This window comes from Hemiscyllium ocellatum, chromosome 17 (genome assembly GCF_020745735.1).
Source record: "Hemiscyllium ocellatum isolate sHemOce1 chromosome 17, sHemOce1.pat.X.cur, whole genome shotgun sequence".
In the NCBI taxonomy this organism is placed as follows: domain Eukaryota; kingdom Metazoa; phylum Chordata; class Chondrichthyes; order Orectolobiformes; family Hemiscylliidae; genus Hemiscyllium; species Hemiscyllium ocellatum.
This window is the reverse complement of record NC_083417.1, coordinates 751,294-776,241: the sequence shown is the minus strand read 5'-3', so window position 1 is coordinate 776,241 and position 24,948 is coordinate 751,294. Positions and strand designations below refer to the sequence as shown.

Genomic DNA, 24,948 nt, shown 5'->3' with positions numbered 1-24,948 from the left:
GGGTAAATGTAGGGGTATGGGTGGGTTGCGCTTCGGCGGGTCGGTGTGGACTTGTTGGGCCGAAGGGCCTGTTTCCACACTGTAAGTCTAAGTCTAAGTCTAAGTTATTTAGACCACTCTAAAATCTAAACCAAATAAACTATATTCATTTCTTCTTAAACATACACATATACAGGTGGAGAATAATATCGAAAAAAAGCATGCAATTTTGTTATTAACAGAAATTGACGAAATAAATAGGGTAAAACATTTAGGACTGAGAAGAGAGATGTCTTCACCTAGATAGTGGAATCTTCTGCCACATAAAGCAGTAGAGGCTAACCATTCAATAGTTTCAAGAAGGAGATAGATATAATTCTTAGGGCTAAAGCGATCAAAAGGTATGGGACGAAGGTCTGAACAGAGTAATGAACAGTCATACTATCAGCCATGATCATAGTGAATGGTGAAGTGGGCTCAAAGGACTGAATTGCCTATTGTTACTGCTTCCATGTTTCTATAATATGATCAAGCAGAGTCAGCATGGCTTCATGAAGAGAAAATCAGGCCTGATAAATTTACAAGAATTCTTTGAGGAGGTAACAAGCAGGATTGATAAAGGGAAAGCAGTGGATGTAATATATTTGGATTTTCAGGAGGAGTTTGGTACAGTACCACACGTTATTACTTAAGATAAGAGTCAATGATGTTGGAGATAGTGTATTAGTATTGACAGAGGGTTGGCTAAGTAATCAAAGAGAATAAGTTGGGACAAGGAGGACATCTTCAGGATGGCAATCTGTAACTAGTGGAGTGCCATTGAGATTAGTGCTGGGACTACAATTATTTACAATATGTATTAATGACTAGGATGAGGAAAGTGAACTGACTAGCCACGTTTGCAGTTGACCCAAAACTTTGTGGGAAGGCAAAGGGTAAGGATGATGCAAAGAGTTTGTAGAAAGATATAGACAAGTTAAGCAAGTAGGCAAAAACATAATGTGGAAAATGTTTATGCACTTTAGCAGGAAGAATAGAGGAGCTGTACACTATTTAAATGAAGAAAGTGCTCATTTAACCCATTTAAGGTCAGGGAATTGAGTATTACTCGCACAAAGTTTGCAAGCATAAATGTGGGTTCGTGTGTTCCCAGAGTTGGGGGACAGCAAGGTCCTGACTGTTAGGACGGGCTACCGTCCCCGTGTTCGTTTGGAGGAGAGAAACACTGGATCTGATTCAAAATATAAGCTGGTTTAATGAGAGAGAGCCGTACAAAATACAGTGAGATTTGCTGCTCACTGGAGAAAGCGCTTTCTGAACTATTGTTCTCTTTGTCTAGCTTTTTAGCCCCTCGCATCCCAGTGCTACATCCTTATTTGGTAGGATACGATATACTCTTATGGGATTGGTCCCAAAGCTGATAACATTCTGTTACCTCAGTGTGAGCTACGTGTAATCTAACACGGTTTCAATGTCCTGTTATCTGTTCACCCTCCCTGGGGCCTCATTATGCCATCAGCTTTTCAGTTTGTTCTTAGTGTAACATAATGGCTTACTGTTGTCTAGTGAAGCTAACAAGTTCCAGACTTGCTAATGCTACCTTACGTGAGCACTACCTAACAATAAAGTTTCTTACACTGCCTAACCTTAATAATGGATCCCAACATGACGCACACACGATGTAAGTTGAGAGTATTGCTGGGAAGGTACAGCAGGTCAGGCAGCATCCGAGGAGCAGGAGAATCGACGTTTCAGGCATAAGCCCTTCATAAGGAATGAGGCTTGTGGCTGGGGGCTGAGAGATAAATGGGAGGGACTGGTGTTGGGAGGAAGGTAGCTGAGAAAGCAATAGGTGGATGAAAGTGAGGGAGAAGGTGATCACTCAGAGGGGGGCTGGGGGTAGTGATGGACAGGTGAGGAAGGCGGTGGTCAGTTGTGAGGCTTGGGACTGGGATAATGTGGGGGGAGGAGAAATGAGGAAGCTGTGGAAATCCGCATTTATCCTGTGTGGTTGCAGGGTCCCAAGGCAGAAGATGAGGTGTTCTTCCTCCAGGTGTTGGGTCGTAATGGTTTGGCGGTGCAGGAGGGCCAGGATCTGCATGTCCTTGATGGAGTGGAAGGGGCAGTTGAAGTGTTTGGCATTGGGGCGGTGAGGTTGGTTGGTGCAGGCGATCCAGAGATGTTCTGTGAAATGATTCGCAAGAAGGCATCCTGTTTCCCCGATGGGTGCAACGGATGCAATAGGTGACATTGGTAGCGGTAATGTCTGTGATTAGCTGTTGCCGGAGATGATGGTGGAGAGGTCCAGCATGGGGAGTGAGGTGTCTGAGATGGTCCAGGTGAATTTGAGGTCAGGGTGGGAGGAGTTGGTAAAGTTGATGAACTGTTCAGCCTCCTCATGGGAGCATGAGGTGGTGCCAGTACAATCTTCAATGTGGCTGAGGAACAGTTAGGGGGTGATGCCGGTGTAACTGCGGAAGGTGGACTGTTCCACATACCCGGCAAACGGGCAGGCAGAGCTGGGTCCCCATGGCTACCCATTTGGTTTGGAGGAAGTGAGAGGATTGGACGGAGAAGTTGTTGAGGGTGAGGACCAGTTCATCCAGGCAGATGAGGGTGCCGGTGGACCCGTTATGGTTGGGATAGCATAAGAGGAAGAAACTGAGGGCTTGGAAACCTTCGTCGTGGAGGATCGATGTGTACAGGGACTGGATGTCCATGGTGAAGATGAGGCGTTGGGGGCCAGAGAAACGAAAATCTTGGAGAAGGTGAAGGACGTGGATGCTGTCATGAACATTAGTGGGGAGTTCCTGGACTTAGGGGGACAGGATGGTGTTTAGGTAGGAAGAGACGAGTTCAGTGGGGCAGGTGCAGGCTGAGACAGTGGGTTGACCGGGGCAGGTAGGAGGTAGGATCGGGCGGTGTGAGGTTCACGGACAATGAGGTTAAAGGCAATGGATGGGACATCATCAAGGGTGATGAGGTTGTGGATGGTCTGGGTGGTGAGGTCATGATCAAGGGGCCAGTAGGAGGAGGTGTCTATGAGTTGGTGCCTGGCTTCATTGGTGTAGAGGTCGGCGCACCACACTACTACTCCCCACCCCCCCCCGTCTGAGAGTTGGGGTTGGAGCAGAGGGAGTGAAGTGCTGCGTATTGTGAGGGCGAGAGATTGGAGGGGTGAGGGGGGTGAACAGGCTGAGTCGGTCGATGTCACAGCGGTAGTTTGAAATGAAGAGGTCAAGGGCAGTAAACAGGTTGGCACAGGGTATCCAGGTGGGTGGGGTGTATGGAGGCGGGAGAAGGGGTGCTTGGTGGATAGGTGGTTGTCCGGCGGCGGAGGTGGTGGAAGAAACATTCAAGGTTGCAATGTGTATCGAACTCATTAATCTGGGAGCGTAGAAGGATAAAAGTGAGGCCTTTGCTGAGGACTAAAAGTTCATCCTCAGTGAGGGGGAGGTCTGGGGGAAATGGTGAACACACGACAGGGCTGGGAGTTCGGACCTGGAGTGGGCTGGGGCTGGAGGTGGGGGTGGAGACAGTCGCTTGAGTGGGCATGATCACACATGACATAAAACAACTTTTGCTGTCTGCTCCTTCCCAGTCTTTTCATTTCAAATGTTCTGTTTCATCCACAAGTGTTGAGTCCTGACTAAGTGGTTATGGAGAGAGATTTTCACCTCTAGATGGAAAAGAATGAGGAGACATGTTAAGTACTTACTGAAATCTTGAAATTAAGACTAGCAAAATATTGTGGATGCTTGAAATCTGAACCTAAAATTGAAAATTTTGGAACCCCTCTGCAAATCAAGCTGTCACTGTACAAAAGGACAGTCAATTTTTACACATTTTGTTTAGAGTGAAATAAATTGCGATTGAAACTAGTAAATGATGGATTGGTGTAAGAGCTTGTCCTTTATTATTGCATTCCTAACTTCAATTTATTGGGAATATTCCATGATCAATCTGTATGATAATGTGGACTGTCTGTTTTAATGAGTCACTTGCAATTGGTATGTCAGTGAGCAACATTCACACCTTGATTAATTTCCAGGCTACTAGTCCTAGATGCCTTGAGGGAGCTTTTTATTATTGATGGGGCTGGGTATACCATTGTTGTCGAGGATATGGTGCTGGAAAAACACAGCAGGTCAAGCAATATCCAAAGAGCAGGAGAATCAACATTTCGGCCATAACCCTTCATCATGTCATGATTTAATGTTGGAGATACTGCTGTGGAGCTTGCCATAGAGTCATAGATATGTACAGCATGGAAACAGACCCTTCAGTTCAACTTTCCATACCGACCAGATATCCCAAACCAATCTAGTCTCATCTGCCAATGCCTGGCCCATATCCTCCAAACCCTCCCATTCATATACCCATCCAAATGCCTCTTAAATGTTGCAATTGTACTAGCATCCACCACGTCCTCTGGCAGCTCATTCCATACACATACCACCCTCTGCATGAAAAAGTTGCCCTAGGTCTCTTTTACATCTTTCCCCTCTCACCCTAAATCTATGCCCTCTAGTTCTGGACTTCCCCATCCCAGGGAAAAGACTTTGTCTATTTATCCTATCCATGCCCCTCATGATTTTATAAATCTGTATAAGGTCACCCCTCAGCTTCTGACCCTCCAGGGAAAACAGCCCTAATCTATTCAACCTCTCCCTATAGCTCAAATCCTCCAACCCTGGCAACATCCTTGTAACTCTTTTCTGAATCCTTTCAAGTTTCATATCATCTTTCCGAAAGGAAGGAGACCAGAATTGCACGCAATACTCCAACAGTGGCCTAACCAATGTCCTGTACAGCTGCAACATGATCTCCCAATGCCTGTATTCGATACTCTGACCAATAAAAGAAAGCATACCAAATGCCGCCTTCGCTATCCTATCGACCTGCGGCTCCACATTCAAGGAGCTATGAATTTGCACTCCAAGGTCTCTTTGTTCAGCAACACTCCTTAGAACCTTACCATTAAGTGTATAAGTCCTGCTAAGGTTTGCTTTTCCAAAATGCAGCACCTCTCATTTATCTGAATTAAATTCCATCTGCCACCTCTCAGCCCATTGGCCCATCTGATCAAGATCCTGTTGTAATCTAAGGTAACCTTCTTCGCTGTCCACTACACCTCCAATTTTGGTATCATCTTCAAACTTACTAACGATAGCTCTCTCTAGAATAGCACAGAGAAACCACGATTATCCGGCATTTGATAATCTGGCAACACCACAAGGTCTTGATGCTTGGCTAACCTATGGTATCTGGCATTCAATTAACTGAATGAAATACACCCCGCCCATGTTCTTCGGATAATCGAGGTTCCTCTTTAAAAGCAGCTGGATGTTATTTCTAACAATTCCCTGTTTTTGCTTCTTATTAGGTTCTTGAACTGTTTCACATCAAGGACAAGCTGACAGCTCGTCAGTTTCAGAGAGTGGCAACGATGACTTTCCTCTCGATGGTAAAGGAACAACCTGAACTCACCGACAAATACCTACTGAAACCTCTACTGGCTCCTCTGATCTGCTGCTTGGATAACAAAGGTACAGAGATAGACAACACCAGGCATATGAGAGTGATCTCTTAGCTGAGTTACTGGTGCTCACTTGAACCATGAGCGAGTTAGATTAAGGGAATCCTTTCATCTTTTCATGAGAATTTAACCTTCAGAATTGACAGTCACAGTTGTGAAAGTGCTCAGATGATGCATTTTGGAAGGTCAAGTACAAATGGAAATTATACAGTGAATGGCAGAACCCTTGGGGGTACTGATCTGTAGAGGGATCTGGATGTGCAGGTCCTCAGATCACTGAAGGTTGCAGTGCATGCAGATGAGGTAGTAAAAAAGGCTTATGGCATTGTTGCTTTCATTGGAAGGGGAATTGAGTATAAGGATAGACAAGTTATGAAGTAGCATTTATAGAAGTTTAGTTAGGAGACACTTGGAATATTGCGTAATGTTCTGGTCACCACACTGCCAGAAGGATGTGGATGCTTTGGAGAGGTTTACCAGATGTTGCTTGGTATGGGGGATATTAGCTATGAAGAAATGTTAGCTAGACTGGGTTTGTTTTCACTGGGGTGCAGGTGGTTGAGGGGTGACCTGATAGAAGTTTGTAAAATTGTGAATGGCATGGATAGAGTGGGAAGTATAAGGCTTTTTCCCAGGGTGGAGGGGTCAATTACTCAGGGACGCAGGTTCAAAGTTCAAGGGGGAAAGTTTAAAAGAGATGTACAAGGCAGGTTTTTCACAGTGTGGTGAGTGCCTGAAATGCGTTGGTTGAAGAGGTGAAAGCAGACACAGCGTCACTCAAGAAGCTCCTACACGAATACATGAATAGGAAGGGATAAGGATCCTGTAACTGAAGACAATTTTAATGTGGAACGGCAAAATGTGTCAGTACAGGCTTGGAGGGGCAAAGGGCCTGTACTTACCTCACCTCCCATTTGTAAGACAACAGTTCATAGAATGTGTGTGTGTTTGAATAAGTCCCCTTGCAAATGCTATTTCATCACAGTGACAGGAAAAACTTAAAACAAAATCTAACATTACCATTGTATAAAACTCTGGTTGCATGCAATAGGTTAATAATTAATACTTCAGGTATAACTTTGCCAAGACTCAAAAAATGCAGTGTTTCTTAGAACTTAACCTATTATAAATTAAAACACAGTCCCTACAGATCACATAAGGAAAAGTTCCAAAATCGTACTAGTGTCCAAAAGTTAGTTTGTTTATATAGAATATGGCGAAGTTATTGATGGTACAATATTTGATCTGTTGTAACCCTTTCAGTCTGGGTGGAAAGAAAGGAAGTTACAATGGGGGCGGGGAATATGGCATTGTGCTGTCAGTTAAGTGCTCTGTCCTTGCAACTTCCTAATTGAACCATAGTCAGATTTCTATCTCCAGTGAGGTAAACATCCTGTGCCTGCTGGCAACATTGAACAAATGTCCAACATTCACATCATGAGTGGTAATAGGACAACTCTTTAATCATTCCTTGTTTTCTAGTTATTTTTGAAACAACCTGTTCAGAGACATTATTACAAACTTCTAAAGCAGTTGGGACTTTAACCCAGTCTCCAAGCTCAGAGGTAGGGACATCACCATTCTGCTATAAGATTCCCTTTATTCCTTGCTTTCGAAGTATAAAAAGGAAATCTGCGCAGCTGTTTTGATTTGTTTCCATGCCTCTCTGGTACGCCCATAGGGCATAGCTTCCCTCCGCTGTTATAAACCTGTCAGCTCCCTGCCTCCTTACCTTGTATACTCCTATCTCAGTTGATATATAGACTCGAATGGCATAGAAACTGGTCCTTCAGCTCACCACATCTGGGCTGACCAACAAATAACAAATTACATTAATCCCATTCACCTGCTGTTGGTCCATAGCCTACTATGCACTGGCATTTTAAGTAATCATGTAGATGCTTCTTAAATGTTGTGAGAGCACTTGCCTCCATCACCCTCTCTGGCAGCACATTTTACATTCCATATTTCTATCACCCCTTCGAGTATAAAATCTTTCCTCCTCACCTCAATCTTGTGCTCCCTGGTCTCAGACAGGGGAAAAACTTGTCTCAATCCTGTCTAAGTGTCTCATGATTTTGTACACTTCAATCAGATCCCCTTCAGCCTCCTCTGCTTCAGGGAAAACAGGCTTAACCTATCCAATGTCTTCTCATAATTGAGACTTGTCATTCTTGTGGACGTCCTGGCAAAATCTTCTCTGCACTCTCTCCAGTGCAATCATGTTCTTTCAATAGTGTGGCAACCAGAACTGCACACAGTTTTCTAACTGTGGCCTAACCAGTGCTCTGTAAAGTTGCAATAAGAGTAAGTATAAACGCTTGTACAGGCCAATTGTTTCAAATTGCCAGCTTCTGTACTAAGACTCAATGTAAACAGTATTGGAGTTGGTCATTCAACACACACATTTGCAGCAATGAGAAATTAAACAAGCATGCGATGAAGTTAATTTTTGAATTAGAATTGACTCTAACCAATATCTAATACTGAATAACTAGAGATCAGACTGTATTTGTTGAGAGAGAAACTAATTAAGTATGAGGTCAATGATTTTTCTGCGAACTGGTGTCCGATACTGTCTAACATGTTGAATGCTTCCACTATTTTACATTCGTATCCCCTGCATTGATTTGTCTTGTGCGCAAGTGTGATGTTTCCATGCTGCCACATTGACTATCATTGTAGTCTCTCTGGGTACAAAATTAATATAAGATGTGTGCTGTTGACTTGTGATCCCCAAGTGAGTGTCATAGAGTATTACAGCACAGAAGACAGGACATATCAAGCTCGATTTACTTATATCCCATTTCCCAACAAAGTATTCATCCAACTACTGCTTAAATGTTTTTGATAGTTTAGTCCCTATAATCCTTTCGACTGAGAGTTCCAGAAACCACCATCCTCTGTGTGAAAAGAAATTCTTCCACTGTGGGGAAAGGTTTCTTCCTGTCTATCTATGCCCCACATGTTTTAGTACACCTCAGTCAGGTTCTGCCTGAGCCTTCTCTGCTCGAACAAAAACACTCCAGTCTATCTACCCTCTCTTCATAGCTGAAACACTCCAGCCCAAGCGAGATCCTAGTGAAGTTCCTGTCTGTCCTCTCCAGTGCAATCACATCCTGAAGGGTGATGACCAGAAATACACACAATGCTCCAGCTGTGGCCAAACGAACAGGGGCAGAATGATGGCTCAGTGGTGAGCACTGCTGTCTCAAAGCGCCAGGGACCCGGGTTCGATTCCAGCCTCGAGTGACTGTGTGGAGTTTGCACATTCTCCCAGTGTTGCGTGGGTTTCCTCCCACAATCCAAAGATATGCAGGTTAAGTGAATTGATCATGCTAAATTGTCCATGGTGTCAGGGATGTGTAGGTTAGGTGCATTAGTCAGGGATAAACATAAGGTAGGGGAATGGGCCTGGGTGGGTTACTCTTCAGAGGGTCGGTATGGACTTGATGGGCTAAAGGGCCTGTTTCCACGCTGTAGGGATTCTAATACTAATGTTACATACAGCTTTTTTATAAACTCCCTGCTCTTGTATTCATTGTCATGACCAATAAAAGAAAGTATCCTATATGCCTTGTTTAACCACCTTATTTATCTATCCTACTGCCTTCAAGGGTCTGTGGATATGCAAACCAAGGTCTCTCTGATTCTCTGTACTTTCCAAGGTCCTATCATTCATCATGCACTCCCATGCCCTGTTAGCCCTCCCAGATGCATTACCTCTCACTTTTCCAGATGAAATTCCATTTGCTGTTGTCTAGCTCATCTGACTTACTGAATCGTCCTGTGTTCTAAAACTTTCCTCCTAGCTGATTACCATTCCACCATTTCTGTGTCACCTGCAAACTTGCTGTTTAAATTTCTAACATTTAGATTAGATTAGATTAGATTAGATTACTTACAGTGTGGAAACAGGCCCTTCGGCCCAACAAGTCCACACCGACCCGCCGAAGCGCAACCCACCCATACCCCTACATTTACCCCTTACCTAACACTACGGGCAATTTAGCATGGCCAATTCACCTGACCCGCACATCTTTGGACTGTGGGAGGAAACCGGAGCACCCGGAGGAAACCCATGCAGACACGGGGAGAACGTGCAAACTCCACACAGTCAGTCGCCTGAGTCGGGAATTGAACCCGGGTCGCAGGCGCTGTGAGGCAGCAGTGCTAACCATATGTATCTAGGTTGTTAATATACACTGCAAACAGCAAGGGTCAGCATAAAAGCTTGCAGTATGCCACTGGACACAGATTTCCAGTCACCAAAAGCAACCCACAATGAGCACCCTCTGCCTCCTGTCAATAAGCCAATTTTGGATCCAATTTGCCAAATTACTTTGAATCTCATGGACACTCCCTTTTGAGACTTTGTCAAATGCCTTATTGGAGTCCATGAAAACTACATCAATGTACTCTCCTCATTCACAATGCTGGTCGTCATCTCTAAAAATTATATCAAATTTGTTAAACATCATTTCCCCCGATAAAACTATTCTCTATTAACCCTTGTCTCTCCAAGTGGAGATTAATTCCATTGCTGAATGTTTTCCAAGTATCCCTACCATTGTTGTTCATCCGCCTATAATTCCCTGGTGTATCTGTAACAACTTTCTTGATTGTCTGTACCCATATTATGTAGTCTGTCGGCCAGCGAGGATTTTGAAATTAATGTTGGACCCTTACAATATCCTCCCCTGCCTCCAATGGTAACTTGGGGTATATCTCATCTGGGCTTGGAGATTTACCCGATTTTAAGCCTGCTAAAACCACTAATACCTCCTTCCTTTCAATGTTGATTTGCTTCAAATATATAACAGTCTCCCTCTCTGACATTTGAATCTGTGTCATCCTTTGTATCGAATACAGAAGCAAAGTTCTCATTGAGAACCATCCGTACGTCTTCCAGCTCCCCACACACATCTCCACGTTGGCCCTTTCTGAGTCTTCTATTTTCCCGTTTATCCTCTTGCCATTTTATTGCTTCTTATATACTTATTTTATAATTAACTTTTTAAAGTTTGGATTTTCCTTTATTTTTACTCGTGTTTTCTCATGACCCCTCTTCACTCTCTTAAGTAAAACTCTGTACTTTCTGCATTTCCCTGGGACTTTTGTTTTTCGCCCTTGATGTCTGCTATGCGTTTCCTTTGTTTTCCTAAGCAACCCTATAAATTCCTTAACACCCAGGGTTCCCTGAGCTTATTTCTTCAGATGCACACCATGCCACCCCCACTACCTTTACGGGAACGTTTGCACTCTGCCTTGCCATTCTTTTTGAAAGATCCCAACTGCCTGATGTAATTTTTTCTAAACGTATGTGTTTCCAGTCTTCTTTGCCTGGATCCTGACTTATTGTACTGAAGTCTATCTTTCCCCAATTCAGAATCTTTGTTCCTGGTCCTATGTTGTCCTTTTCCATAATCCACTGCCTCAAATCTTAGAGTTATGGTCACTATCACTGAAATGTTCTCCCATGAAATTTCTGTCACTTGCCTGGTTTCGTTCCCTAAAATCTGGCCCCTCACTCTTGTAAGACTTTATGCATGCTAACTTGAAAAGCCTAGATGTGTTTTAAGAATTCAGCCCTCTAAGCCTTTCACCTTTTTCTATCCTAGGTGAAATTGAAATCCACATGAGGAACAGGCAGGAGACTAAAACTAAGTGATAGAACCGATGCAGCACAATGACTGAACAGTTTCAGTCTGCGCCATAATGATCCTGTAATTCTATTATTATTTTTACACTTCTCTGAGATTTGCCGAGATATCTGCTATTCTATCTCTCTCTGTCTATCTGGGGCTTTTTAGAAAACTTCCAACAATGTGATTGCCCTTTTTTTTTGCCTTCTACCCATTTGGTCTCATTTGAAGAATCTTCTATGGTATCATGCCTCCTGATGCATTAATTGATTCTGATCAATATTACAGCACCACTACCTGTTTTATGTAGCCATAAGACTATAAGGAATAGGAAAAGGAGTAGGCTGTTCATCCAGTCAAGCATGCTCCACCATTCAGTAGAATCATGGCTGATCAGCATTCCTCACGTCTACTTGCTTGCCCTTTCTCTATAACCTTTCATTCCCCAATTGATCAAGAATCTGTCTATCTCAGACTTAAACATACATAAGGACTCTGCCCCCAAAGCTCTTTATGGCAAGGAGTTCCAAAGACACTCAACACCCGAGAGAAGGGATTTCTCTTCATCTCAGTCTTTTCCTGCCTCACTTGAAGATTCTATACCCCAGTACTGCCCCTCCCTCAGCCATGTCTCCATGATCACAATGATATTACCCCAAGGTAAAATCATCTGTTTTACTCGACTCCTTTCATTTACACAAATTCCATACAGCCTTTCCATGCTCCCTTGTGTCATCGCCTGACCATATATGCTCCGCCTGCGAGACTGACATGGCTTTTCTCCTGTACCTGCCTGTCCATCACCCCCAATTGCACCTTCACTCTATATAACCGATCCTCCTGACAAGTCAGTTTATATCCATACCAAAGCTCTAACCATCAAGGATGTTGGTCCCCTTGCTGTTCAAGTGCAACCTGTTGGATCTGTACAAGTCCCAAATACCCCAGGACAGATCCAGTGATCAAGGAATCTCTAGCTCTCCCTCCTGCGTCAATCTTTCAGCCATGCATTCATCCAATCTGTCCAATTACTCCTATACGCACGAGCATGTGGCACCAGGAGTAATCCATAGATTATAACCCTTGAGCTCCTGCTTCTCAATCTACACTTAGCTCCTTCTATTTCTGCCTATGTCTTTGGAACCAGTGTTTATCTTGATATCTGGCTGAACACCTTCCCACTTCAGGATGCCTTACTATTCAGTGCCATCATTGACTATGGCCCCAGGGAGGCAAGGCACTATCCTGGAGTCACATCTGTGTCCGCAGACCCAATTGTCTGTACCTACCACGATTGATTCTCCAACCCATATTGTTCTTATTTTCTCTTTCCTGACTTATACAGTTGCACTCCGCAGAAAAAGCTGTTCTTGAATGAGATGTGCTTCTTCAACTACCTCCCTGCTTCCATTCTTCTCACTGATAGCCATCCATCCTTGTAAACTCTCTTAAGCTCCCTCCATATCTAAAAATGTGCTATTGAAATAATTCTTAGCATTGCAGACGCACTTATACCTCCAGCTGATGCTCAAAAAGCTGGTTGATCCAGTGGGATTTAACCAAACTTTAAGCCAAATAAAAAAGCTTTCTTGTGGTATTAATTCTAAACTATAGATTAGCAGAAAATACACATTTATCCCCCTTATTGACAAATCAGCTCCCTCTCCTGTGCCTATAAATGCTTAGTTTCCTTATGTTGATTGAGAAATTTATGTTTGTAAAGTTGTGGCTTGAAGCTGCTCCAACCACATTGGAGGGGAGTAGAGAATTTCATTCATCAGTCTGTGACAGGTTTAATGTGTCTTTGGCAGTGTCTCCCAGTCTCTCCCCTCCCTTTTTCTTTTGTGTTGCTGTGGTGAGTGTTCCATTAATCTCTCAGCTGTTGACATCCAGGGAAGTTGAACTTCAGAAGATTCAAAATTGAGATTTCTTCCTACTCATTCCTCCAGTCCAGACACGTCTATAAATTTGAGAGATGGACTGAGGAGTCTGAGATACCGGGTGTGAAAAATCCATTCCTTTACTAGGCACTGGTTTGATATTTCCTTGTGCTTCCACTGATGTAGATCCTGATGTATTTTATTTTAAGTAGTTTTACTCAAAGACAAAAGAATGTCATTTTATGTTTGCTCAATTCTCTTTCCCTCCTGCAGGTAAGGTACCGATTCCTTGGGATACCAAGTTGACTTCTGATACCTCACTGAAATTCCCATTCTGCATTTGTAACCCGATAATCAGTGCTGATGAATGTTGATATCACAACAACAGTTTCAAGTATACATGGGAGATTTAAATAAAACTTGGATAAGCACATGGATTATGATGGGATAGTGTAGGGGGACGAGCTGAGAATAGTTCACAGGTCGGCGCAACATCGAGGGCCGAAGAGCCTGCTCTGCGCTGTATTGTTCTATGTTCTATATGTGCAATTAATCTTGCAGCAGCAGTCACTGATATTCACCTGGTTTGGAAGTGCTGGCAAACTTTCTTCTCCACACATTTCTGTAATTATACAAAAGATAGAACCGTTAAGGGCTTAGAAATTGTGGGTTTTCTGGAAATGGGGTAGTAACTTGATATTCTTGTAAGTGGAATTGTTGTAGTGACTGGGATGGTTTAGTCAAAGGAATACAACGTATTGCTGTTGCTTTCCAATGTGAGGCAGTGTGGAACTGTTCAACATGAGTCAGTTAGCAATTTTAATGAATTGCTTTCATGTTATTGACTGTTCACTTTCTCTGCCAAAGGTGTACTTGCCAATTTTACTAGACTACTAATCTCATGTGTTTAATTTATTTAATAATATGGTTGAGAAATGCTTATTACTTTTAGTTCTGTGTGGGTGAATTTCGTCAGCAGGATTTCATTAGCTTGCCCATCAGCATAACCACATCCTTTGCCAAGAACCCATTAACAAGGCTTAGCAAGTAACCGCAATTAAATATTAAGAATTTAGTCAGTTCACTGCAACTGAAATCTTTATCCTTTGGATTTTATCTCCTTCCCATACATGGAGTAGGAAAATGTGGGGAACAGAGAAGACAGGTTTGGGGAGGAGAGATGGGATGAGTGGGGTGAGATTAGGTCAAAGGTCCTGTGCAAAAAAAAAACTTTGGTGAGTGTCTTAATTCTTTCTCCCTGTTTTCTGCTCGTTTCATAGTGACTTATTTGTTGCTAAACAATGGGAAGTTCACCCTTATGATGCATCTTTCACAGTTTTTATTCAGTCATGGAATGTGAATGACACTGGGTGGGCCAACATGTATTGCCTATCCTCAGTTGGTGGTGGAGACAGAGACTCAAAAGTAAAGTACCTGAATCTGCACCTTAAGGACTGTAACCGGCAAGAAGATGAAATTAGAAAGGGCATCGGAGTGTCTTTGGGTCAATGTGGACAAGATGGGACAGATGGACCCCTTCTGTGCTGTATCATTTCTATGGTTTTATGATAGTTACCTTTGAGAAGGTAGTGGTGGGCTACTTTCTTGTACTGCTGCAGTTGAGTCCTTCTCTGCTACTAGGAACTGACCAGCAGCCTCTCTATTTAACTCAATTCTGTTCGTTCCTTTCAGATGTGGAGGGATGTAATCAGATGGGCGCAGTGATTGTGGAAGAGTCAGAGCTGACCTGCTGTGTGGACGATATATATAAGGTAAGATTGACATATTTGTTTCTTAAGTAGCCAGCTTTGCTCAGGGCCTAATTAGCCAAGGATGTGTTGTGGAATCAAGCTATGTGAGATCTGTGTTAGTGCATGGCCCTAACTGTTTACTTGGGTTATACGGGGTTTGCAGTTCATTCCCTTTTCTGTTTTCCTATTTATGACTGTGCAAGTTACGCAATCACTATAGTGCCTGCGTTCAAGCTGCAGTTGTGGTTTAAATAGATCAGGGATCAAGTCAGTGAGTGATGCAAAGAGAACCACCTCCACGCAAAATATAAACCAGATTTTTGCATTGCTAAGCAGAAAATGCATGTAGACATGGTACAAGTTTTGGCTGGGTACATAATGTTCTTCAAGGATGGAATTCTGCCATCCTTACCTGGTCTAGCCTACATGTGATTCATGATCCAAAGCAATGTGGTTGATTCTCAGCTGCCCTCTGAAATCGCCTAGCAAGCTACTCAGTTGGAATAATCACTATGAAGTCTCAACAAAGAACCGCCTGGCATTGACCTAGACGCAAGAAAAGACAATGACAGAAACAGCACTGATGACCCTGCAAAGTCATTCTTACTTGCATCTGGCAGCTGGTGGTAAAATTGGGAGAGCTGTCTCAATAGCTAGTCAAACAAAGTCATACCCACAGAATCATAGCTTTCGGACAATATTGCAGCCATCACTATCACCATCCCTGTATATGTCTTGTCAGGCAGCAGGACAGACCCAGTACAGGTGGCAGGACAGAGGTATACAGACAGGAGGGAGTTGCCCTAGGAGACTTTGAACCCCATGATGTCCCATGACTTCAGGTTAAACATGGTCAAGGAAATCTCCTGCTGATTACCACATACCATTCTTCCTCAGCTGATGAGCAACACTTGGGGTAAGCACTAAGGATGGCAAGGGTGTCAAATGCACCCTGAGTTGGGGATTTCAATGTCCACCGCCAAGAGTGGCTCAGCAGCGGCACGACTTATCGAACTGGTTGGGTGCTAAAGGGCATAGCTGCTAGACTAGGTCAACAGCAGGTGGTTAGGGAACCAACAAGAGGGAAAAATATATCTGATCTCAGCCTCACCAATCTGCCAGCTGCAAATGCGTCTGTCCATGACAGTGAGAGTGACCACTGCACAATCCTTGTGCAGATGAAGTACCGCCTTCACATGAGAATACTCTGGCTATTGAGGGAGTGCAGTGTAGGTTCACGAAGTCAATTCCTGGAATGGCGGGACTACCTTACGCTGAAAGACTGGAGCGACTGGTCTTATATACCCTTGAGTTTGGAAGACTGAGAGGGGATCTGATTGAGACATATAAGATTATTAAAGGATTGGACACTCTGGAGGCAGGAAACATGTTTCCGCTGATGGGTGAGTGCCGAACCAGAGGACACAGCTTAAAAATACGCGGTAGACCATTTAGGACAGAGATGAGGAGAAACTTCTTCACCCAGAGAGTGGTGGCTGTGTGGAATGCTCTGCCCCAGAGGGCAGTGGAGGCCCAGTCTCTGGATTCATTTAAGAAAGAGTTAGATAGAGTTCTCAAGGATTGTGGAATCAAGGATTATGGAGATAAGACAGGAACAGGATACTGATTAAGGATGATCAGCCATAGAACATAGAACAATACAGCACAGAACAGGCCCTTCCGCCCACGATGTTGTGCCAAACATTTGTCCTAGCTTAAGCACCTATCCGTGTACCTATCCAATTGCCGCTTAAAGGTCACCAATGATTCTGACTCTGCCACTCCCAGAGTCAGCGCATTCCATGCCCCCACCACTCTCTGGGTAAAGAACCTACCCCTGACATCCCCCCCTATACCTTCCACCCTTCACCTTAAATTTATGTGCCCTTGTAACACTCTGTTGTACCCAGGGAAAAAGCCTCTGACTGTCTACTCTATCTATTCCCCTGATCATCTTATAAACCTCTATCAAGTCACCTCTCATTCTTTGCCGTTCCAATGAGAAGAGGCCTAGCACTCTCAACCTATCCTCGTAAGACCTATTCTCCATTCCAGACAACATCTTGGTAAATCTCCCCTGCACCCGCTCCGAAGCTTCCACATCTTTCCTAAAGTGAGGCGACCAGAGCTGTGCACAGTACATCAGATGTGGCCTTAGCAAGGTCCTGTACAGTTGCACCATCACCTCACGACTCTTGAATTTAATCTCTTTGCTAATGAACGTTAATACACCATAGGCCTCCTTACAAGTTCTATCCATCTGAGTGGCAACTTTCAAAGAACTATGAACATGGACCCCAAGATCCCTGTGCTCCTCCACCTTACTAAGAACCCTACCGTTAACGCTGTATTCCGCATTCTTATTTGTCCTTCCAAAATGGACAACCTCACACTTGACAGGGTTGAACTCCATCTGCCACTCCTCAGCCCAGCTCTGCATCATATCTAAGTCCCTTTGCAGCCGACAACAGCCCTCCTCACTATCCACAACTCCACCAATCTTTGTATCGTCTGCAAATTTACTGACCCACCCTTCGACTCCCTCTTCCAAGTCATCAATAAAAATTACAAACAGCAGAGGACCCAGAACTGATCCCTGCGGAACTCCACTTGTAACTGGGCTCCAGGCTGAATATTTGCCATCTACTATCACTCTCTGACTTCGACCAGTTAGCCAGTTCTCTATCCAACTTGCCAAATTTCCCACTATCCCATGCCTCCTGACTTTCCGCATAAACCTACCATGGGGAACCTTATCAAATGCCTTACTAAAACCCATGTACACTACATCCACTGCTCTATCCTCATCCACATGCTTGGTCACCTCCTCAAAGAATTCAATAAGACTTTTAAGGCAAGACCTACCCCTCACAAATCCGTGCTGGCTGTCCCTAATCAAGCAGTGTCTTTCCAGATACTCATAAATCCTATCCCTCAGTACCCTTTCCATTACTTTGCCTACCACCAAAGTAAGACTAACTGGCCTGTAATTCCCGGGGTTATCCCTATTCCCTTTTTTGAACAGGGGCACAACATTCGTCACTGTCCAGTCCCTGCTACCACCCCCGTTGACAGTGAAGATGAAAAGATTATTGCCAACGGCTCTGCAATTTCCTCTCTTGCTTCCCACATAATCCTAGGATATATCCTGTCAGGCCCAGGGACATGTCTATCCTCAAGTTTTTCAAAATGCCCAACACATCTTCCTTCCTAACAAGTATCTCCTCTAGCTTACCAGTCCATTTCATACTCTCCTCTTCAACAATACGGTCCCTCTCATTTGTAAATACTGAAGAAAAGTACTCATTCAAGACCTCTCCTATCTCTTCCGACTCAATACACAGTCTCCCACTGCTGTCCTTGATCGGACCTACCCTCGTTCTCGTCATTCTCATGTTTCTCACATACGCATAAAAGGTCTTGGGGTTATCCTTGATCCCACTCGCCAAAGATTTTTCATGCCCTCTCTTAGCTCTCCTAATCCCTTTCTTCAGCTCCCTCCTGGCTATCCTGTATCTCTCCAACGCTCTGTCTGAATCTTGTTTCCTCAACCTTATGAAAGCCGCCTCCTTCCTCTTTACTCGACATTCAACCTCCCTTGTCAACCAAGGTTCCCTCACACGACCAGCTCTTTCCTGCCTGACAGGTACATACATATCAAGGACACGTCGTATCTGCTCCTTGAAAAAGTTCCACATTTCAACGGCAACCTTCCCTGAAGCCTATGCTCCCAATTTATGCTCCTCAGATCCTGTCTTGCAGCATCATATTTACCCTTCCCCCAATTGTAAAACCTGCCCTGTTGCGCGCACCTATCTCTCTCAATCACCAAGGTGAAAGTCACAGAATTGTGGTCACCATTACCAAAATGCTCACCCACTAACAAGCCCATCACTTGTCCCAGTTCGTTACCAATTACCAAATCCAATATGGCCTCCCCTCTGGTCGGACATTCTACATACTGAGTTAGAAAAGCTTCCTGGACACACTGTACAAACACCGCCCCCTCCAATCTACTTGATCTAAAGAGCTTCCAATCAATATTTGGGAAGTTGAAATCACCCATAACTACTACCCTGTGGCTTCTGCACCTTTCCAAAATCTGTTTCCCAATCTGTTTCTCCACATCTCTGCAGCTATTGGGGGGCCCATAGTAAACACCCAACAAGGTGACTGCTCCTTTCCTATTTCTGACTTCAGCCCATTCTCCTACAAAGACAGATCCCCCTCAAACTGCCTTTCTGCAGCCAGTATACCATTTCTAATTAACAACACCACACCCCCTCCTTTTTTATCACCCCTCCCTAATCTTACTGAAACATCTGTAACCAAGAACCTCCAACAACCATTCTTGACCCTCTTCCATCCACGTTTCCGTGATGGCCACAACATTATAGTCCCAAGTACTGATCCACGCCTTAAGTTCACCTTATTTCTGATACTCTTTGTGTTGAAGCAGACACACTAGAGCCCATCCTTGTGTCCGCAAGTGTTCCCTGTCAGTGCTACCTTCTCCACAGCCTCCCTACATTCTTAGACATCCTGAAAAACAGCTAACCTACTTGCTGGACTACAAGTCTGGATCCCATCCCCCTGCCAAATTAGTTTAAACCCCACCCCTCCACCAAAGAGTGCTAGCAAACCTACCCCCCCAGGATATTGGTGCCCTCCTGGTTCAGGTGCAACCCGTCCTGTTTGTACAGGTCCCACCTTCCCCAGAATGCAGTCCAATTGTCCAAATACCTGAAGCCCTCCCTCCTACACCATCCTTGCAGCCATGTATTCAACTGCACTCTCTTCCTATTCCTTGCCTCACTGTCACGTGGCACTGGCAACAACCCAGAGATGACATCTCTGTCCGTCCTAGTTTTTAGCTTCCAGCCTAACTCCCTGAGCTCCTGAATGACCTCCCCACCCCTCTTCCTACCTATGTCGTTGGTGCCAATGTGCACCACGACTTCTGGCTGCACATCCTCCCCCTTAAGGATTCTGAAGACACGGTCCAACATGTCTCGGATCCTGGCACTCGGGAGGCAACAAACCAGCTGAGAGTCGCACCCATGTCCACAGAACCGCCTGTCTGTCCCTCTAATTATAGAGGCTCCTATAACTAGCGCTCTCCTCCTCTCCCCTTTTCCCTTCTGAGCCTCAGAGCCGGACCTCGTGCCAGAGACCCGGTCACTGCAGCTTACCCCTGCTAGGCCATCCCACCCCCGCCCAACAGTATCCAAAGCGGTATACTTATTGTTGAGGGGAACAACCACAGGGGACCCCTGCACTGCCTGCTTCCTCCCCTTCCCACCTCTATATGTTACCCAGCTACCTCTGTTCTCTGGCGTAACTATGTCCCTGTAGCTTCTATCTGTATGACATATTGAATGGTGGGACAGACTCGAAGGGCAGAATGGCCTACTCCTGCATCTGTTGTCTATTGTCTATCCTCCAATGTGTTGTGTTGCACTATCACCATGCTAAATGGGACAACTTCAAATAGATCTAGCAACTCTAGACGATGCATCCATGAGGCACTCTGGGCATCAGCAGCAGCAAATTGTATTCCAACACAGTTTGCAACCTGATGACCTGACTATCCCTCACTCCATTGCCATCAAGCCAGGAGTTCAACCCTGGTTCTATGGAGAGTGCAGGAGGACATGCCAGGCACAACACCTAAAAATGAGGTGTCAACCTGGTAAACCACCAAACAGGAGTACTTGCATGCCAAAGAGCACAGCTAAGCAATTCCATAACCAAAGGATCTAATCTAAGCTCTGTGGTCCTGTCACATCCAGTCATGAATGGTGGTGGACTATTAAACAACTTACTGTTAGAAGAAGCTCCACAAATATCCCATCCTCATTGAGGGAAGAACCCAACATATCAGTGCAAAAAATAAGGCTGGCACGTTGGCAGCCTTCAGCCAGAAATGCTGAATCGATGTTCCATTTCAGCCTCCTTTAGCAGTACCCAGAACCACCAATATGAATCTAGAGCCAATTTGATTCACGCTATGTGATATCAAGAAATGGTTGGAAGCATTGGATATCCCAAAGGTTATGGGCCCGGACAATATTTTGGCAATTGTACTGATGACTTGTGCTCTAGAACTTGGCACTCCCCTAGCCAAACATGTTCCAATACAGTTACAACACTAACATTCTACCCAAGAATGTAGAATGATCTCCCAGGTATGTCCTGTACACAATAAGCAGGGCAAGTCCAACCCGACCAATTATCGTTCCATCAGTCTGCTCTCGATCATCGGTTAGGTGTGGAAGCTGTCATCAACAGTGCTATCAAGTAGCACCCGCATAGCAATAACCTGCTCAGTGATGCTCAGTTTGGGTCTTGCCAGGGCCACTCAGCTACTGACCTCATTACAACTTGGGTTTAAGCATGGGCAAAAGAGCTGAATTCCAGAAGGGAGATTGCCAGCTCTTGACATCAAAGCTGCATTCACCAAAGTGAAATCAATAGACACCATGGAAAAACTCTCTGCTGGTTGGAGTCATACCTGGCACATAGGAAGATGGTTGTGGCTGTTGAAGTCAGTCATCTCAGCTCCAGGACATCTCTGCACAAGTTTCGCAGCATGGTGTCCTAGGTCCAACCGTTTTCTGCTGCTTCATTATTGACTTTCCCTTTATCATAAGGTCAGAAGTGGGGATGTTCGCCAATGTTTGGACAACATTCAGCATTATTCGTGACTCCTCATACTGAAGCAGCCTATGTTCATATGCCGAGCTGAAAATGTGTTGCTGGAAAAGCGCAGTAGGCCAGGGAGCATCCAAGGAACAGGAAATTCGACGTTTCGGGCATAAGCCCTTCATCAGGAATCCGACGTTTCGGGCATAAGCCCTTTGTCAGGATGCCCGAAATGTCGAATTTCCTGCTCCTTGGATGCTGCCTGACCTGCTGCGCTTTTCCAGCAACACATTTTCAGCTCTGATACTCCAGCATCTGCAGACCTCACTTTCTCCTATGTTCATATGCCAATAAGATCTGAACAATATTGCAGCTTAAGCTGGTAAATGGCAAGTAATATTAGTGCTACATAAATGCCATGCAATGGTCATCTCCAATAAGAGACAAACTAACCACTAGCCCTCGACATTCAATGGTATTACCATCACTGAATCCCTTGTTATCAAGATATTTAGGGTTAGAATTGACCAAACACTTGACTGGACTTACCACATAAATGTAATGCCTACAGGAGTAGTTTAGAGGCTAGGAATACTGCGACAAGTAACTCATCTCCTGACTCCCCTAGAACTGTCCATCACCAACAAGGCACATGTCAAGAATGTGATGGAATTTTCCATCTAGAATGATAAGGGCATCAGATACATGGGAATGCCACCATTTTCAAGTTCCCTTCCAAGCCAGTCACCATCCTGACTTTGAAATATGTTGCTGTTCATTCACTGTCGCAGTTCAAAATCCTGGAATTCCCTCAAAGGCTTTGAGGTTCAACCTACAGCACATGGACTGCAGCGGTTCAAGAAGGCAGCTTACCATCATTTTCTAAAGGACAGCTAGGGACGAGCAATAAATGCTGTCCAGCCATTGATGCCCATGTCTGACAAGTGACTTAATTATTGATGTGGAAGCTATTCATGAGCCAATTAGTGTGGATGCAAGTTTAAAAGCAAACACGGTGTTAGTCTATATGTAAGGTAATTGAATATTAGTCAGCGACCTCTCAAGGAACTGTACATTACTTTGATCAGTTGTGGTTTGAGTACTGTAATTGTTGCTGTTCACTGGAGTAAAAGGTGCAAAAGCAGATCAAGTTCTTAGTGTCAATCAATTGAGTTATGAGAAAGGATTTGAGTGTGGTACTTGAGATATCCAGTGAATTAGTGAAAGCTAATTCTGTGTTGCATTTGAAATTAAGCCATTGTAGGAGAGGTAACAAATTGTTCTAAGGACAGAGATTTCCCATGGAAGGGTGACTGACAAATGGCTTGCTGAAATTCACTTGTTAATTAAGAGCACATAATACTTGATTTATTTTTCAGGCAGACAATTAGGTATGTGAAATAGATTGCACAGAGAAAGTGCAGGAGAAGCTGAAAAGTCTGAAATGGATAAATCATCCGAATCAGATGGACTACCTCCCAGAGTTCTGAAGCAGGTTGCTGAGGAAATTGTGGAGGCATTGATGATTTTTCAGGAATCACTGGAGTCAGGAAGGGTCCCAGAAGACTGGAAGAGGCTGATGTAACATTCCTGTTTAAGAAGGGAGGAGGACAGAAGATGGTAAATTACATGCCAGTTAACCTGACCTGAGTTGTTGATAAAACTGGGGACCTAGTGTTTTATGGCTAGACCATTAATCCAGAGACACCAGTAATATTCTGGGGACCAGGTTTGAATCCTGCCAGTGCGGAATTGAATTCAAAAGCAAAATAATCTGGAATTGAGAGTTGAATGACCATGAAACCATTGTCAGGAAAAATCAATCTGGTTCACTAATGTCCTTTAAGCAAGCAAACTGCCATCCTCACCTGATCTGGCTGAGATATGACTCCAGATTCACAGGAGTGTGGTTGACTCTTAACTGCCCTCTGGGCAATTAGAGGTAGGCAGTGTGGACTGTGTTGCAAAGAAGGACATAAGTTAAAACACAGACACAGAACAGAACACAAATGGCATGATGAGTGATGAAAAGAAATGGGTCCTATAGGAGAAGATTGAAATACAAAGCTATAAGATGTAACTTTGGTAACTCATTCCATAACAATAATGCAACAAAATAATTTAGTATTAATGAAAAAATAATGCAAGATGGGAAAAAATGGTGGATTTTGCCCTGAACAACAAAGACTAAATGTGTCTTGATAGCACGATCCACCATTGACGTTTTCTTGAACATCTATTCGAATGGATCCTTGAAAATTGTCACAATGGTTATGTCATCACCAGAACTGCAATATGCATACGTGGACCAAATCAAATTCTGAATCCAGCAAAAATTTCAGATTGACAGCTGGTCAGTATAGCCGCTTAATGAAACAAAAGAGGCTAGTGTTGCAACAGAAGACCAAGATTGCTCAGAGATGACTGAAAGACTCTTATAAAACAAAGAACAGCGTATACTGGAAATCTAAAACAAAAACCGATTGCTTGCGGAACCGAGAAAGTCTGGCAACATCTGTGGAAAATGCATAGTTAATGTTTTTAATCCGGTGTATCTTCATCAGAACTTTTAACAGCTCGGATAAAGTGGAGTTTAGAGTGAAGTTGAAGCTGTGGGTGTAGGGAGTCACGAGAGTCAGCGGATAGGTGGAGAATGAGCCCAGAGAGAGAGAGGTAAAAAGGATAGATAAACAAGGAGATTATAGATAGCAGGCCAGAAGAAAAGTTGAGTAAGTAATAGCAAAGACTAAGAGGAGGAGAGAATGGAAACACTGTACTGAAAGTGACCTCAGCTGCCTGTTCTCACCGCTGCTGCAGATGCTGGGGTCCTGCTTCACCACTCGCTGTGTTCGGCTGCAAAGCCATTGCCACTGGTGCTGCCTTTGAAGCTTTACCTCCAGCATGTGCCTGAGCAGGACCTGCTTGCAGTTCCCAATCACCTGGATAGACATGAAGTCCCGCTCTCACTGCTAGCTGGGCTTATTGCTTTTACATTTCACTCTTAAGGGAACATGTTGGGCCTGTAAACTCACCAGTTCCATTTTGAACAATCCCCCTCCACTGTTCTGCTGCAAATTTTCCCACTCATGGCTGATCCCAGTCTGCTTTGGCCAGATCTGTCTTTTTTAAATAAAATCTGCCCTACCCTATTCAAAACTCAGTTGCAGACCATCTCTTTCTTTCTTCTGCAACAAACTTAAAATGTTGTGGTGTTTATCACTAAAATGCTCCCCCACTTTCACCTCAAACACCTGTCTGGCCTCCTTCCCAGGAATAAGGTCTGCCCTGTCCCTTATTAGATCTTCTATATGTTGACATTAAAACCTTTACTGAACACATTTCAAGAATTTTGCCCCTCCAAGCCCTGTAAACTGTGACAGTCCCAGTTAATGTTGAGGACATTAAGATCTCCAAATACAATTACCCAATTATTGTTGTTACATACATAGAGTCATAGAGATGTACAGCATAGAAACAGACCCTTCAGTCCAACTTGTCCATGTTGACCA

At 44.1% G+C, this 24,948-nt stretch overlaps 1 protein-coding gene across 1 annotated transcript in view; it reads left to right on the top strand.

The window, feature by feature from the left end:
* tango6 (transport and golgi organization 6 homolog (Drosophila)) overlaps positions 1-24,948 on the top strand; it is a 217,185-nt gene that overhangs the window by 47,223 nt on the left and 145,014 nt on the right. The window contains exons 6-7 of the mRNA XM_060838313.1: positions 5,366-5,528; positions 14,736-14,815. Of these exons, the coding sequence (XP_060694296.1) occupies positions 5,366-5,528; positions 14,736-14,815 (243 nt within the window). The remainder of the gene's footprint in view (positions 1-5,365; positions 5,529-14,735; positions 14,816-24,948) is intronic.